This window comes from Lupinus angustifolius, chromosome LG04 (genome assembly GCF_001865875.1).
Source record: "Lupinus angustifolius cultivar Tanjil chromosome LG04, LupAngTanjil_v1.0, whole genome shotgun sequence".
NCBI lineage: Eukaryota > Viridiplantae > Streptophyta > Magnoliopsida > Fabales > Fabaceae > Lupinus > Lupinus angustifolius.
In genome coordinates, this window is record NC_032012.1 from 20,382,043 (window position 1) to 20,400,433 (window position 18,391).

The 18,391-nt window shown below is 31.6% G+C and overlaps 1 protein-coding gene across 1 annotated transcript; it reads right to left on the reverse strand.

Annotated features, from left to right (window-relative positions):
* Positions 11,717–17,603, reverse strand: LOC109346157 (cycloartenol-C-24-methyltransferase; the record flags this gene model as incomplete). Its single annotated transcript, XM_019585562.1, is given in 14 exon segments — positions 11,717–11,968; positions 12,588–12,685; positions 12,832–12,957; positions 13,070–13,153; positions 13,260–13,376; positions 13,607–13,690; positions 13,992–14,039; positions 14,303–14,357; positions 14,456–14,511; positions 14,602–14,686; positions 14,769–14,842; positions 15,365–15,431; positions 17,303–17,410; positions 17,524–17,603. Coding segments are annotated over 13 exon segments (1,023 nt in total). The 3' UTR covers positions 11,717–11,904.

The following is an 18,391-nucleotide window of genomic DNA, read 5'->3' on the forward strand; positions in this document are numbered from 1 at the left end:
TACATGTCTAGAAAGGCTCTGTCTAAGGAAAGACTTGGTATTTAAGGGTGTCTTTACGACCCACCTCTCTTTCCTGGAAACTAGCCTGGTGTATATCCACGGATTACGACATAATTCCATTATAAGTTTTACTAAAAATCTTACTTTAAAAAGTGTTATTTCATTGTAAGACTTTCAATGACAAATAATGATTCTAGGATATTCAACCTTGAATTGGATGGACAGAAGTAATTAAATTTATTTAAATCGGAAGTTTTATCTTCGTGTAAAAAGTTATTTCGTAAGTATAATAATTATCGTTAGTTAACTAATTAACGTTATTTTGGCGTAATGAAGAGTTGAGAGGAGATCGGATCAAGTAAGCTCACCTGCAAACAGAGAACCCTACGACCCCACACACTCAGGTGAGGGAGAAAACATCGTGACACAGTTGTGTCCAAATATGCATCCGGACCTCCAAACTCCCTCACAAGTTTGGAGTTGCCTTGGGTATTAAGAAAGCTTGTACTTGATCAATTGCATGTTTGTTTGGATTAAGTATAATAATATTTCTTATACCGATTTATGTTATGTTTATATATGCAAATACCATGTTTACTCTTGAATTATAATGTTTGAATGATTATTATGGGAATGATATACATGTGGTAATTGTTAAATTCAAGGTTTAAAAACATGTGATATAAATGAGAAATATTTTCCTTGAGAAAAGTAATTAAAATAATATTCAGGCTCTTCTCGCTTGAGCAAATGAGCGAGAAGTGTGTAGAGAAAACGAGTGTTTTAGCTCGCGGTGAGACAACTCTCGCTTGAGCTAAAATAGGCACCAAGAGAATTGATTGTTTTCTCGCTTAAGCGAGACAGCTCTCGCTTAAGCCACAAATGCCTCAAAAATGGATGTGCCCTCGCTTGAGCGAGACATCTCTCGCTTGAGCGAGAGGGCTCCATACAGACATGATTTCTTTTAAAGTCGTCTGAACGATAACTCTCATATATACGAGAGCCTAATGGCATGTTTACCATCAAGAAGTTGTAAAGGTAATAACTATATGAAATTCTTGAAAGTAATAAAAGTAAGGAATTTCTTTATTAAAGACGAGGCCCGAGGGTGTGAAGTGTATTTACACATGGGAAAGACCATGACTCAGATGATTGAATCTAGTGCCCAAAATTGACAAACTTATACAAGTACCTCTGTTCTTGCGCCTATTTAGGGCAAGGTTTTCGATTGTGATATCGTGATTAGGGCGATGCCCAAAAAAAGGATTACATGATACCACACAGTGAGGTCGTCTGACCGTAAGAGGCTTGGTCATGTGGCCGTCGTAGTGGTAGGGATGTTATTCATCTATTTACGTGTTGACGTAAGATCAGGTCCCTCAAGAAGTTTTCATCTGGGAGATGTCTTAGTTTGAGCCAATCATATAAAATAATGATTAAAATATTTGATCGGCTAACCTCGGTTAGTGTGTATACTCATTATGGATAATCAAGTAGTGGAGAAGAAATTTATGGGAGACGAACGAGCCCTGAGATGTTGAGAGGGACGACGATGGCGGTGGTTCGTCAGCAAAGTCTTGAGGGTGAGTCTAGGTGAGACAAGTCCCTTGTATTCCTGGATGAGGTATTCTGTTGGATCGAACAGTTCTCATAGTTCAAATTAGACGATCTCTGACAACCCCTCTTTGCAATCAGGATCAATGAGAAGGATGCTCAGAAAGTGTTTGATATGACACCATCCTGAAATAGAGAGTTCTTCGGAACAGATCGATCAAATCGGTTTGTTATGGGACCTGTACTCTCGGTTATTTTCGAATAGTATATTGGGAGGATATTGATGAAAGGCTGGGTGAAACAAGCATAACATTCATACATTGAACTTGGTTATGTAAGTCCATTTGACTCTTATACCCTTCTTGTCTTTAGGCATCTCTACCAACTCACATGTCTCTTTTTTTCAATCACCTTGAGCTCCTGATTCATTGAATCTATCAATTTTTTGTCAGTTGCAGCTTCTTCATATCCTGCAACATCTCATGATGTGTTCATAGGTCCTCCAACATTTGTGTGTATCATTTGCAGCTTTTGTGTAGCCTTCCATGTCTTTTTTTGCAGAAAAATATGTCTTGTTTGCTTCTCATATCGGTAGGCAATGCGTCTAAAAGACTTTGTTTTTGTGCCTTCCTTGTGTACTTGAACTTGCTTATCTTTAATCAAATCCAAGACAACTTTTGTCATTCATTTGAACTTTGAACACCTCTTTGCCTGCTGAATCTTTAATCATGCTATTTTTGTCTTCAAAAAAAACCTTATAGTCTTTCTCCATCAACTGAGGAACACTTAACAAATTTTGATTAATTTTAGGAACATATAAGATATCATGAATTAATTTCAAACTTGTGTAACTTCTACTTTTCAACTGTTCCTTTGCCTTTTGTTTCAATATATGCCCAATTTGCAATTCTAACTTTGGAAATAGAAGTTTTATCAAGCTTTTTGAAGAGCTCTTGATCATAAGTCATATGGTTTGTACAATCATTATCAATGATCCAACTTTCTGTAGAACTGTTAGCATCAAAGCATGATACTGCGAACAATTGCTCTTCTTGTGGTTGATCATCAACAATATTAGCTTCTCCTTGTTGCTTTTGTTGTTGTGGTTGAGACTTGCATATTTATTCCATGTGTCCTAACTGGCCACACTTATAACATCTTGCATCATGTCTCCACCAACATCTGTTTTGTGGATGATTAGTTTTTCTGCAGTAGGAACAAGGTGGACAGACTTCACTGTTGCTACTTTGATTATTGTATTTGTTGTTTGCAGAACCTGCAGTTTTGTAACTATTATTTTGCCTCCTTCTTTTCTCATTCCAACCATTGTTGTTTTGTAATTTGGTTTGGAAAGCACTCTACATTGATCATTCTTACCTCATAAGCCTCCTTTATTCTTGTGCTTGTAATTCATTTAATACTTCTGCCAAGGTGATGCTTGACACATCTTTAGATCATTAGCTTCCAACAAAGCTTTCATTCTAACATCCCATACATGATAATTCTTTCCAGTAAACACTGGAGGTGAAAAAGCAGTAGACGCTACTTCTGAACTCATTTTGACAATTTTAGGCAATAGAAGGTAATAGAGAAATGTTTTGGTTTATGTTTTTCTCACAGATCCCTCAAGGTATAGCTCTAATACCAATTTGTTAGTTATATAGCAAACAAAAGTGCAGAGAGGAAATGTGTTATGTAGAAGGAATTATCTTATTCATCAACATGGCACATGATTTATACACCATGGAAAAGAAAACTGATGCAGAAAAATAAATTCCTACATGAATAGCATAATGAGTCACATAAGTGCTCTAACATTGTTGATGAAATATTCCTAATAGCCATATTGGCTCTTTATTTCCTTATTTCCTAATGAATACTCCTCCTTATTGCCTAATGAATATTCCTAACAGATTCTGAGTCATATTAATCAACACTCCTCTTTGACTCAGGAGCTATAAATTTCAAGCTTTTGTCTTATACTTATTATCAGAACTGTCAAGATTGAACTTGGTTATGTAAGTCCATTTGACTCCTATACCCTTCTTATCTTTAGGCATCTCTACCAACTCACATGTCTCGTTTTTTCAATCACCATGAGCTCCTCCTTCATTGCATCTATCAATTTTTGGTCAGTTGTCGCTTCTTCATATCTGCAACATCTGATGATGTATTCATAGATCCTCCAACATTTGTGTGTATCATTTGCAGCTTTTATGTAGCCTTCTATGTCTTTTTATGCGGAAAAAGAAGTATTGTTTGCTTCTCATATCGGTAGGCAATGTGTGTAGGAGACTTTGTTTTTGTGCCTTCCTTGTGTACTGCAACTTGCTTATCTTTAATCAACTCCAAGACAACTTTTGTCTTTCATTTGAACTTTGAACACCTCTTTGCCTTCTGAATCTTTAATCTTGCAGTTTTTGTCCTCAAACAAAACCTTATAGCCTTTCTCCATCAACTGAGGAACACTTAACAAATTTTGATTAATTTCAGCAACATATTAGATATCATGAAATAATTTCAAACCTGTGTAACTTTAAATTTCAATTGTTTCATTTCCTTTTGTTTCAATATATGCCGAATTTCCAATTCTAACTTTGGAAATAGAAGTTTTATCAAGCTTTTTGAAGAGCTCTATATCATAAGTCATGTGGTTTGTACAATCACTGTCAATGAGCCAACTTTTTGTAGAACTATTAGCATCAAAGCATGATACTGCGAACAGATTCTCTTCTTGTGGTTGATCATCAACAATATTAGCTTCTCCTTGTTGTTGTTGATGTGGTTGAGACTTGCATATTTTTTCAATGTGTCCTAACTGGCCACACTTATAACATCTTGCATCATTTCTCCACCAACATTTGTTTTGTGGATGATTAGTTTTTTTGCAGTAGGAACAAGATGGAAAGACTTCATTGTTGCTACTTTGATTATTGTATTTGTTATTTGTAGAACCTGCAGTTTTGTAGTTGTTATTTTGCCTCCTACTTTTGTCATTCCAACCATTGTTGTTTTGTAATTTGGTTTAGAAAGCATTCTCCATTGGTCCTTCTTACCTCATAAGTCTCCTTTGTTATTGTGCTTGTAATGCATTTAATACTTCTGCCAAGGTGATGCTTGACACATCTTTAGACATTTCCAGAGATGAAATTGCAGCTTCATATTTTTCAGGAAGTGTAACTAGAATGTTTTGAACTATTCTAGAAGCAGAAAATTCAGTACCAAAAGTCTTACATTGTTGGCAATGGCTAGAAGTTTATCAGAGTACTCCTTAATTGTTTCTGAATCTCTCATCCTTTGTATTTCAAATTCTCGGATCAAATTCATCACTTGCATCCCTTTGACCATTTTATCTTCCACATATTCTTGCTTCAAAAAATTCCAGATTTCACATGTTGTTTTCAATGTCATTATTCTGTTAAAAATTGTGGGTGAAACATCTGCATATAGACATGTTCTTGCTTTGACTTTCTTTGCTTCATCTCCTTCTCATTTTTAATTTGTGCAACAGTTAGATTGTGCAGAAGAGTTGGAATGACATAATCTTGTTGAATGGCATCCCATAGATCATTAGCATCCAAGAAAGCTTTCATTCTAACAGCCCATACATGATAAATCTTTCCAATAAACACTGGAGGTGAAAATGCAGTAGACACTACTTCTGAATTCATTTTGACAATTTTGGTTGTGTTTGGTTTGTGTTTTTTCTCACAGATTCCTCAAGATATAGCTCTGATACCAATTTGTTGGTTATGTAGCAAACAAAAGTGCAGATAGGAAATGTGTTATGTAGAAGGTACTATCTTATTCATCAACAAGACACATGATTTATACACCATGGAAAAGAAAACTGATGCGGAAAAATAAATTCCTACATGAATAGCATAATGAGTCACATAAGTGCTCTAACATTGTTGGTGAAATATTCCTAACAGTCATATTGGCTCTTTATTTCCTAATGAATACTTCTTATTGCCTAATGAATATTCATCTTTATTGCCTAATGAATACTCCTCCTTATTGCATAATGAATAATCATCCTTATTGTCTAATGAATAGTCCTGCTTATTGCCTAATGAATATTCCTAACAGATTCTGAGTCATATTAATCAACATGGTCTTAGGTCGATATCAAAGTTATTGTTGGTATAAAAGGGCTCTAAACTTTACCTAGAGGAGGTGAATAGGTGGTTCGGTACACGACTACCATTACTCGATTAAAAAGATACTCTATGAAGTATTTTCTTATCTCTCTTTGTGTTCAAAACACTTTTCTATTTTTTAGAAGCACTTTGGAAAATCTATCTTTGGATATGAAAGTGAAAATTCAATCTAAATCTCGAATCGTGAGATGCAAATGGGAAAAGTTGGTTTAAAATACAGTTATGTTTTCTGGTATAGTTAATCGATTAATAATCTACTTAATTGATTAATGATTCTTTAAAAATCAAGATTTCAGAAACATTAACTTAAATTAATTGATTAAGCATTAACTTAATTGATTAACGGGTTTCCATTTTGCACAGCTTAATCGATTAACTGGACCTTAATCGATTAAAGACTTTCTGAAAAAACTACTTTAATGTGATATGAATCTCCTATATGATTTGTAAAAGTATGATACATGATTTTGAATGATGTATATGATTTAAACTTTGTTTAATGCAACAATATCATGTGATCATGTATGTATACATCTCATTTTAGTTATAATCAATTTTAGGTTGTCAGACATTCATTGAGGTTCACCTAGCCTAGAGCCTAGACTTTACCCAATCAAACATCTTAAAATCTAATATAATAGAAAAATATTTAACCTTCTAGATCTTGAATGTTTGAACTTTGAATGAATATGAGTTTTGACTTTGTTGTTTGTTGAATTGTCCATATCTTCAAGCTTGTCTTTAAACTTGTCTTCAACTTTTGTCTTCCATCAAAATTCATGTGATGCATGCTTGCATTTACAATCTAGTCATGTGATGCATGCTTGCATTTACACTCTAAGTAATGTGATGCATATTTGCATTTATAGTTATTGTTAAGAGGATACATGCCTAACATTTCCTTGAAGTCATGCTAACCAATTTGCTTAAATAGCTTCACCAAGTCAAAGTAATTTACTTGGTCGACATCCATTGAGGGAAATTTGTCTACATTCTCGTTTACATTTTGTTAAGCAATATCTTAACCCCCTTTTGAAAGCACCCAATATGAAGTACAAACTTTAAATGGGTCTTTAACCACTGCAGAATAAACATATACAATGTTATCGAAAAGCTCAGCATGGAACCCCTAATAAATTTATTCATGCATCTTATGATACCCACCCATCCAATATATAGAAAGAGTGTTGGAGAGTAAACATATACAATGTATTTTTTAATCAATCGTTGTCCCCCACCCACCTCCACATGCACCTCACTAACAGACGAAGAGACATTGTACCACGCATTTGACCACAATTAGACAACAAATTAGGAGAAAATTAATTTGGTAAAAATGACAGCGAGGATACAATGTACTTACCATTTGGTATATGATCACACTCTTTATTACCATATTTTATCAAATCTACAATGATAATAATAAAAACATAAACAGTGTTGGATACAATGTACTTACCGTTGTTGCAAGGTAATGACACACTGAATTGCCAAAGCCATAATAATGTTTGGGTTTGTGTTCTTCAAATTCAGGCCAACAAGATATGACTGAGAATTAGATGAAACCTTATGATTTTCATTCAAGCATTTCCTTCATTCTTACATATATTTGAATTGATAGAGTATCATCTTATTTAGGATTTAGTTAACTCTATTTTATTTAATTTTATTTTTAGTTTATGTTTATGATATTAGTTACTATTTGAGTTTATCATTCTATTATTTATAATAAATTATTTATTTAGGTTCACTCATATTTGATTTTGATCAATCTTTATCATCATAAATTTAAAGATTGTATAGAGCAATTTCATCCTTCGTGACCTGATTGATAATCATTCTGCTGCAGAGATACTAACAAATTTGGAACTTTAATTAGTTATATCCCTTTGTTTCGTCCCTTATCATTAGCATTCGTTTTTTTATTCTTCAATCTAATAATTCCAAATTTCATGCACAAGACATCAAAATAAACAAATATCAACATACTTCAGCACAAAATATATATTTTACTCATTTTCATATATTGGTTTCTACTCCCACTGATGATCATTCTGATGATATCTTATCTTCAAGTGATAAATTATATGAGTACTAACTTCTTTTCTCATCGACGGTAATTCCAATGGTGATTATATCACTGAGTTCTCCTCTCACGGACAATCACTATAGTGATATCTTTTTCTCCCATTGATGATTTATGTTAGTGGTGATTTCTTTTCTCATTGACAATTATTTTGATGATGATTATACTAGTGGTTTCTCTTTCCACCAATGGTTCACTTTCTCTCAATGATGAATTTTGTCACAAGTGAATTCTTTTCTCATTGGTAACTATCATTCCATGGTGGTTTACCAAAAAAATTTGCAATTATAACACATGTCTAATGATTTTATAGAACCATATAATTGGTTTGATTATTTTCATTTTGAAAAGAACTCTTTATAACAATCTCAAAGTTTACTAAGCTTTAACTTGATGGTGTATGTTAAATATATTTAGATTGATAGAATGTGATCTTATTTAGGATTTAGTTCCATTTTATGATTATCATATTAGTTATTATTTAAGTTTATCATATTATTATTTGTAACAACTTCCGCTTATATAATAAATTATTTGTACTTACTCATGTTTGAGTTTGATTAATCTTTATCACCTTAATTTTTTAATCATTCTTCATTGTAATCGTAAACCTATGCGAGTGGGATCAAGATGATATTGTTGTTTGATTGAACTGAAGCAGTGTCACTCGCATCAAGATGATATTGTTGTTTGATTAAACTGAAGCAGTGTTTGTACGAGTAAACGAAAAGAATATGAATGGTAAACGTGTTTAACTCTTCTAGTCACACACATAACGCAATGTTTCAATTTCAGAAGAAAACATAACAAATTGTAAAGAATATGAATGGTAAATGACGTGTTTAACTCTTCTAGTCACACACATAACGCAATGTTTCAATTTCAGAAGCAAACATAACAAATTGTTTCGTTTCATTCATTCATTCCTTCAAATATTCCATGCTAGTCGAGACCTGGTATATATGTTGGGAACATTATTATCATTGTGTAATTTTGATTTGTTGTCCTTAACATTACTTAATTTTACAAAAAAAATAATATATAATCCTAGATAATAGCTACTAACCTATTAACTATCTCTCTCACTATAAATTAAATATTTATAATATATAAAAACAAGACATGGTATAACTATTACTATGGACTAATTTTCAATTTTTTATTTTGCCCTTAACATTTTTAGTTTCTACAACAACAAAAAATAATTCAAGATAACTATCATTAATACAATAATCATTTATCTCACCTTAAATTGAATATTATAATATATATATATATAAATTATAATATAAAGTAAATTCGATACAAAAAAACATTAAAATTCTCTAAAGTAAAATATTTAATATTTAATAAAAATATTTATTACGACCAAATAAGAGTCCGGATTGGCAGAAGTTTCGTGTCTGTCGACGCGCTAGTGTATATAAGGTAGATTCACCTGGAATTGGTATATGGCATACTTCAATTGATTAAAATTATTAGTTTTATTTTTTATTTAACATTTAAATATTTTAGTTAAATAAGAATTAAAAAATCTTTCTCTAATCTTATCATAAAATCAGTATATGTCTATATTTAAATCTTCTTTCACTCTTAAAGATTTTAAAATTTTATACATTAAAAGATTCAATTTAAATCTTTAATTTTAAATTATATTTGAATCTTAAAGATTTTAAAATTTAAATCACAGAATCACTAAAAAATATTGAAAAATAAAATAACAATGGTATGAACAATGTTATTTCTCGAATTTAAATATTGTAGCATTTAATTTATACTTGAACAATAAAGTTTTTCAATTAAATTTGAATTGTATTTCTCAAAATAATTAAAAGTATATTCAAATAGGAAGTAACAGTGAATGAATAACTATTCACATTTTAAATTTACATTTTAAATTTATGTCCAAATCTTAATTATTTTAATTTAAATATTAAACTATAAATAACTAATAATATTTTCCCAAAAATTAAATGATAAGATATATAGTTTTTTGAAAAGCGAATGGCAAACTAGGGAGTTCACGCTGTTTCCTTATCGCAAGTCCCAACAAGACTTGACCACAATTTTCGCAATATCAGCCATTACACGGTCAAGATAGGAAAGTTGGAGACAGGCTGAAATTGGGATGGGATCCAGTGGAATAAGAGTATAAGACTACCTAGGAGTGGGGTTGCTTAAGGTAGTGTTACGGTTTTCTGTAAACAAAAATCACATCATGTGATTAAAGGTGAGGTTAATGGGCATCCCAAATTTTCTATGCACACTCTCCCTGTAAATTGGAGTGAAAACTAGTTGAGGAGTAATCCTTATTATGAATTGACTTGAGTCGAGTTTAATGTTAAACTATTTTTTCAACTCAAATTTATATTGTTTGTAAATTTAAAAAGGCCTAGAAAATTTTGGTGCATTATATAAGTAGAGGAAATTTGTATATATTAATAATAAATGTAACTAACAATTAAAAAAATTCAGCATATTTATTGTCCCAAAAAGCAACATTTCATGTGATACTTGCTATAGTTAGTTGAAAGATTAATAATTAAGTATTTTATGATCAAATACAACAAATGACACATAATGTAACACAATTTGTGGGATATAAGATGTGCATTCTTAAAGTTTATGTAGTAAATATTGACTAAATGTATATCAGTATATAGTGTATATATGTGTATTTATATAACCGAGTCTCATAAATCTAATGAAAAAAGAAATATATTTAGCTCAAGTTTGACTCATTTATTTAAAGAGCACAATTTTAAACTCAAATTCAACTCGTTTGATTCATGAACCAAGATTACCAAATTAAATATCAATTTCAGTTTTGGACAAATGTCGAATTTGTTGACTTTATTATTAGCCCTACCCATGAACCAATCACATTTTGCTTTATATTTTACAAGTGTTTTGTTAGTGTAGATAAAAAATTTGTGCAAATGCCACCACCCCGGGATTAGTTGAAAAGAATCAAATTAGATGATACAAATGTGAAACCCTCCCCTCAATTACCATTTTAATTTGAAGAGACAAGAACGAGGTAATAAAATTATCCATAATCCATCTAAATTAAATTCATCCATATCCATTCATTAGAGCTAATGGATATAATTCAATAGATAGTATTAATAATGGATGGATTCAAACTCATCCATTATATCCATTTCGATGGATATCCAATCCATCCAAAAAACCAAAATTCAAAAATAATTTTCTTTGCTTTGGAATTTCATTTAATATTTAAAAAATCTAAATTCAAACAAATTTATCCATGATTCTCACTCTCACTTTTAATATTAAAATTTTATTCTCAAATATGCACTAAGAATGCATAAGTTTTATACATTATCACTGCATCATTCATCATTTATATTTAATGATAGTTAACTCTTACAAAAAATAAGACAAATGAACGGTGAATGAATTACTAATTATATATAAATCTTTACACTCATACTGCATAAATATTACACGTAGAACCTTAAATATCACATGCATGTAGAATAATGGAAAAGATACTTTTCTATAAAAGTTCAAAAAATCAATTTTTTTAAAAAATGATTTTTAAAAGTGTTTTATAAATGATTTTATAAGTGTTTTTATAAAAGGTGGTTTTAAAAAATATTTAGTTCAGATAGTAAAAATAGTGATTTTCTTCAATAATATTTTTAGTTCCAATAATAAACATCAAATGGATTGGATATTTATCTATCCAAATCCATGAAATGAAGTCATGGATAGAATGGAATCCATTAGATATGGATGGATTGGATAACTTTAAAATATAATTTAGATGGATATATATGGTTTGATGGATGACTTTCTATCCATCCATTAACATCCAAATTCAAATCCATCCAAATCCATCCATTTGCCACCACTAACAAGAACTAGCAATACTAGGATTAACAAATGTGACAAGAAAGATCATCCATGGAGTAAGTTCAATACCAACCAGTGAAGCAAAACGTACACTGCTTCCACTAACAAGGGTCAAAGTCTTGGTAACTTAAAAACAGAAGCAATGCCAAAGAAGTTCTATATTCTCACTCCTAAAATCACAGTAACCCCTGTCTACAGCAAGCAATTTGCTCTGCCAGTTTAGTCACTGTTTGAATCAGGCTTCCGTGCCAAAAAGAAGTACAATGGTGTGAAAATCTCTCTCCTGAAAAAGTAAACATAAGCAAGTCAAGTTTCTATTTGACAATGTTATTGTTGGGAAAAAAGTTTCATAAGTTAGTGTTTGCTCATCCTAGTATTTACTTCAACAGCATTTTCTCTCGTGGCTCAGATGCACTCAGAGTAGAGACCTTCCCGAATAGAAATTACCAAAAAGATGAGAAGGGGGAATACCACTAAGGGACCCTGAACTTCCAATTCATAATATACATAGGCGGAATTGGAAGATTTAAATTGAGAAGACCAAAGAAAAGCATTGCTTAACCATTATGTTGTAGCTAGCAAATACCATTATTTTTTGTTTTGGATCTTCCAAATCATTCCCGTAAGAGGACCAGAACCCATTTTTTTTATGATTCTTCGATAAAAAGATTCATTCTCTTCATAACAATTAACAAAGAGGGGTAGAATCAATAAAGATGTATTGAGAGGTCAAGTTAGAGAATTTACATTTGTTCCAAAAAACTTGCCTTTAAATAATTTTAAACTAGCTATCTTATTCAACTGCACACATGCATTTTTAAGAAGCTCGAATAAAAAGGATAACATCTACTATCTCACAAAGCTAAATGAAACGAAATCAACAAGATAATTAGGAAACTTACTTTCCACCTTCAACTAGTCCTTCAGCAGCCTTCTCCAGGAAATCTTGAACCCTTAGACTCCCCTTTGGAGCCAGTCCAATGAACTCCAGAGCCTTGACCTAAATATATCCCCACAACTAACATTAGTAATAAAAGGAATGCTAAAAATCTCAACAAGCCAAATTAAAGACCACTATAAAGAATCATATCCAAAAAATAGCTAAAGCAAAATAAATAGTAGCTATATTATATTTAGTAGCAATACCATATTTTTGGTGAAAAATCGTCCAACAGCCGTTAGACGGAAGCTACTCAGTGAGAAGTGACTTGTGTCTAAAGGCAAGTACCAAGGAAGAGGTGAGTCCACTGCAAGATCTTTTTCCCAAATCACCTTTGCATAGAAAAGGAATGAAACTCCATTTAGATAATTTGGTTGTTCATCTCTAAGATAATGAAAAGACAACTATTAGTGAAGTAATAGTTAATTAGAAATTGATGTTCACCTCAAAACCTGCTTGCTTCAGAGCTTCAAGACACTTTGTGGTCAACCTAATGTCAGGAAGCCCATCGCCAATCTCGATTTCTGCCTGTACCAATGAATTGTATCTACTGAATTAGAAATCAAGAGGCTTGAATAGAATCTATTGGTAATCTCAGTCTGAATTTCTATACCTCTTTGTCATACACTCATACCTTAATTTTTTGGTGCTCTTGGTTACTGGGATCAAAAGAATCAGTCATGCACCATTCGTATGCAGCAAAACATTGACCAGGCTTTAACACTCTATAAATTTCTTTATAGCATCCATACTATACATAATCCCATATCAGGAAAAAAGTGTTAGGCAACACAAACTATAGAAAGCATTTCGTAGATTCACAGTTAACACATGCACTTCCTGCTGCTATGCATGGCCACATCAACATCTACAATATTTGACAACATATGGGTTCGAATGCAAGCAAAGATAGAAAACTGTATTAGGGAAAACAGGAATAAAGGTGTGAAATTAATTAGAGCATGGAATATTGTCACATACAGCATCTGGTGCATGGCAAGTGGCTTCTATCGCATACACTGCATCAAAACTATTGTCTGGGAATGGCATTTTCATGAAGTCAGCCTGCATTATCAAATACGATAATCAATGTTAGCCATAATTTTAAATAATTTAAGAGCACATGTTTGGTTTTGCTTAGTTTAAAATAGCTTCTTAGCCAAAAAAAATCACCTTAGCATTTTGATTGAGCTTTTCTGAATACAAGTAAACTCAAAACACAAAATAAATGTTCAACAAAAAGTATATAATTGGAGTAGAACAATTTTACAAAAATTGGACCCTTATGTGCTGGTAGCCTACCAGTGGTAGGCCTACCACCTCCTACTCCAAAAAAAGCAAACAAAATAATTTACTATAGATCAACCTTGACAAAGTCGCAAGTCTTGTCCACTCCAGTAATGCGATTAAGTTCCTGTTAATTAGCAAAATAAAATAATGAGACCATGAATTGAATTAATACTAAGAGACTCTCATAACAAACATTTTAGCGCTTTTACCAATGATGCATCAATGTTACATAATAAAAATCAAACAACTACAAAAATGGCAGTTCAAATTCTACAAATCTATAACAACTGGATATGATGATTGAATCTGCTAAAATTCTTGTGCCAGTGAGTTACAATTTATACCTCGAAAATTTTACATGAATACAATACATCTCATAATACATACCTTTCCTCTAGATATCTGGTACTCATTGTTATTCAACCCAGTAATTGATGTAAAGCTGCAAAAATACACTTAATCATATTTCTGTTAAGCAGTAAATGTAGAGCAGGGATGAGCAAAGGGAGAAGAATCCTATTCAAAGGCAATTCTGTTCACCTGAATCGAGAAATTTCTCTTAATGGTCCCCCAATTCCACAGCCAACATCCAAAACCTAAAACAAAAAGAACCACATCAATTTGCACTATATAATGTACTGTAAACTTGGTTCAATATGCGACTATGATCTATTGAGGATGAAAACCTTCTGTCCAGGTTTCAAGCCAAGTTGTACAGCAAGGAAATGTTCATGTCTCTTGATGCTCTCTCGTAGATCTTCACCCTTCCATCTGAATGAGTAGATAATATCAGCATGATCAATTTAACAGTAAATTCTTTGATTTGTAAATGCAGAATGAAGCAAATAGACACCTGGGTGCAAAATGGAAAGATTCTCCCCAGCCAAACTCATAAAAGCTGGTAGCAAGATCATAGTACTTATTAACCTGAAAAAATGTGAAGATCTTATTATATTCTTTCTGCAGAAAATGAAATTCACTATTCTTAATAACCAAAAGAAGAGGTATACCAGGACATCACAATTCATGTTATAAGTGGCATCACATGCATGACAGAAGGAGGATAGATGAAAATAAAGAGTCAATGTTCGTTAATAATTAATAATTAGAAAAAAAGAAGGAAATTGATAAAAATGTGCTTGGCTTAGCAATCATTCTAACTACCGTCTACCAAGGTATCCAAAATAAAATTTTCCATAGTTGTAGTGACATATCAATCAGATGCCTTCATAAAAATTCTGAAGTATGATAGATTTTTCTCTTGAAGTTTGTTTTAGCACCTTCAAGGATTATTATTGATTTCAACAAAAAACTTGACTCCCCTGTTGAAAGAGTAAACATATAAATTGTAAAGAATGATGCAAGGCATATGTATGCACCTCGAGAATAAGATTAGTACTATATATGTTTTATGTAAAAAATTGGTTGCCAGATATTAAAATCTCTCACCATGTCAGTGTAGTTAGCTTTCCGCTCTTCCTCTTGACCCCCATGGAAAACATGATACTTTTCATACCTGATCCAAAAGATCAGTGCATTTTATCAGGCTCACATGAAATAAAGAGAAATATGCATGCAATGCGGCAGCTATAATACTTTTTTTCGCCTTATACAACACCTATAATGACTAGCAACAAAGTCATATATCATTATATTGTCAGATCACAGCAGTTAATTTTTACCCCGAATATAACTTCATAATTAGATTATAAGATAATTACTCACTCATATATAAATAAATAACTTTAACATGTTTTCTAAGTTTCATAGCAGCAGCACCAACTCACTGTAGACAATGAAAATCTGGATCTGGATCTGCTGCAGTCACAGATCTAATGGTCCATTTAATTCCAATTTTATTTTTCTACTTTTCTTTTATTTAAAATAATTTTAAAGGCCAAGATTGCATGCAGTCACTATTTATGGCTGTAGCTGATCCAAATCCTCAAAATGTCATTGCAGTCCACAATGGTCAAAGTTATTAAGGGCTATAAAGCAATGAATACAAAGTTAAGAAAAAAATAAAGAACCAAAACAAGTGTTTGATGAAAGCATCTAGAATGCAGAACATCTTAAACAATGTGTTTTGATATTGTTTATAGAAAAACAATTTTTAGAGAAAAAACATTAATAACAAGAAAATTTCGTCCTTTTAAATTGTCTCACAACTACATAAAGATTTACCAGAAATCAGATTTCACATCAAAGTTGTAGCTGTTCAAGATTATTAAATTGAATAAAAGCATGAGATATGTCCAGCTTAGAAATTTGAAATTTCAGGGTTATTGTTCAAATTAGCTGAAGGTAAAACTCCCAGTTAATCTATTCCCAGAAGTATTGAACTCTACAATAAAATGGCTAAGGAGAAAAATATGGCGCCATGGTTCATTTTCACTGCATCCAGCAAATTCATAATAATTACTATCTGCATATAGCCAATAATAACATTGCCGATTTGGATTTAGAGAATAGAGAAAAATATTATAAAAAATAAAAATAAAGTCACAAATCTCCATAGGGATCACTAATAAAAACTCAAAGTTATCTCTTTCCTCTGAATAATCGTCAGATAACATGAAAAAAACAAATGAAATCCATTTCGTGGATCTGATTTGAAGGAGTGAATTACTGCATGACTACAAAAAGTAATAGATTATACTTGAAAATTATAATGAGTTAAAGACTTTCAGCATCATTCTGCGTGGAAAGATAAATGGGCATAATGCACTTAAAATTGAATGACATGGTGGGTCTTTCCTCCATTTAATACATTATTCCTCAGACAAAAGCATGTGACAAAAAAGTTCAGTTCTTTATAAAAAAATCAGAACTACAGAATTCTTGATAATTTTTCAAGCCAAATTATTTTTTTCGATAATTAACATTTGATATAAAACTTGTTCAACCTATTTTACCTTTTATAATTTAAAAAGATTAACATAATCCGCAATTTTCATATCACAGTAATCAATCATCCATTTCACATCAACAAACCCTAGCAATGCCAGCACCAAAGAGCTTCTTTAATTTTCCATCCGGATTTCCCAAATAATAATCAGCATTTTCAATTAAAATATAAAAAAAAAAACTCAAATTACTTTCTCTCACATCAAATGTGTTCAGTTCATCGTTGACCCAATTTTTACTCTTTTTTTGTTATCAACTTTTACTCTTTTGTTTCGACGATTTACCCTCAGATTTAGGTTTAGGAGCTAATAATCAGAAATCAGATCAATTAAATCGCTATGAACAAAATCAAAACAAAGTATAACTATGAACATCTGAGAATAGAGACTCAAAGTCCAAATTCAAAATTCTAGTAACAGTAAGAATCAAAAACATATATATATATATATATAGAGAGAGAGAGAGAGAGAGAAAATATACTGTTCAACAGCAGAGAGAACTTCTTGTTTGTCAATCTTGCCACCGAGATTAGATGCCAAATCCATAGATGCTTCTTCTAGCGGAGTTCAAAAACGACGTCGTTTCGATCAGAACACAGAAAAAGTAAACATGCATGAGAATGAATAAACAATGTTATAATGATTCGAATCCCAATGAGAAAAAAGAATGCAGTGGAAATGAATATGACTACTGTTACTCACGATAAAAGGGAGAAGAACTTCAGAACCCTATGGGGAAGAGGGAGAGAGATAATGGGAGAGAGAGAGAGGGAGAGGGAGAGGGAGATTAAAAAGGAGAGTAAAGACGAGTGATTGAATAGAAAATGGAAAAAGGTGACAAGGCAATGTGTGAGACTGAGGGTGACTGCGTGAGGGTGGAACCTAAGAAACGACAATGCTGCACTGGACATTCACGTTCTGAATCTTTTAACATTGGGTTACTAATATATCAATGTATTCCTTTATGTGTCACTACATAATTAAAAAAAATATTTAAATTAAAATTTTAATAAAATTAAATAATTTTTTAACTAATAAATAATGATAACTGGTAAATTTTTTGTGATAAAAGATGTTCACCCAAATGAAATAGTTTAATTAAAGGTGACCTAAGATTCTCTTTAGAAATAAGAGATAGAAATTCTTGATTTTACAGTTACATAAAAATATCATATAATTATATTGAAAAGATTATAACTAAATTAAGGGTTGTCTTTTTGGAAAAAGATATATCCCACTATAATAATAAAACTAAGAAATATGGAACATAATTTATTAATGATATCTACATTATTATATACTAGTGTGTCTGCTGGCGAATATTGTGTGATACTACATATTCAATTTTTATATATTTCATTTTTTGAATTAAAATGTATTTTTGTGTTCGGTGTACTTTATATTTTTTTTTGTTTACGATAATGTTTAATTAAGGTGAGAGATGTGGTTAATTAATGTATTGGTGGTAGTTGCTTAGGATTATATAGTTTTTTTGTAAAAATTAAATAATGTTAAGGGCAATATAGGAAATGAAAATTACACCATAAAGGAAGTTATTTCAAGTTTTGGC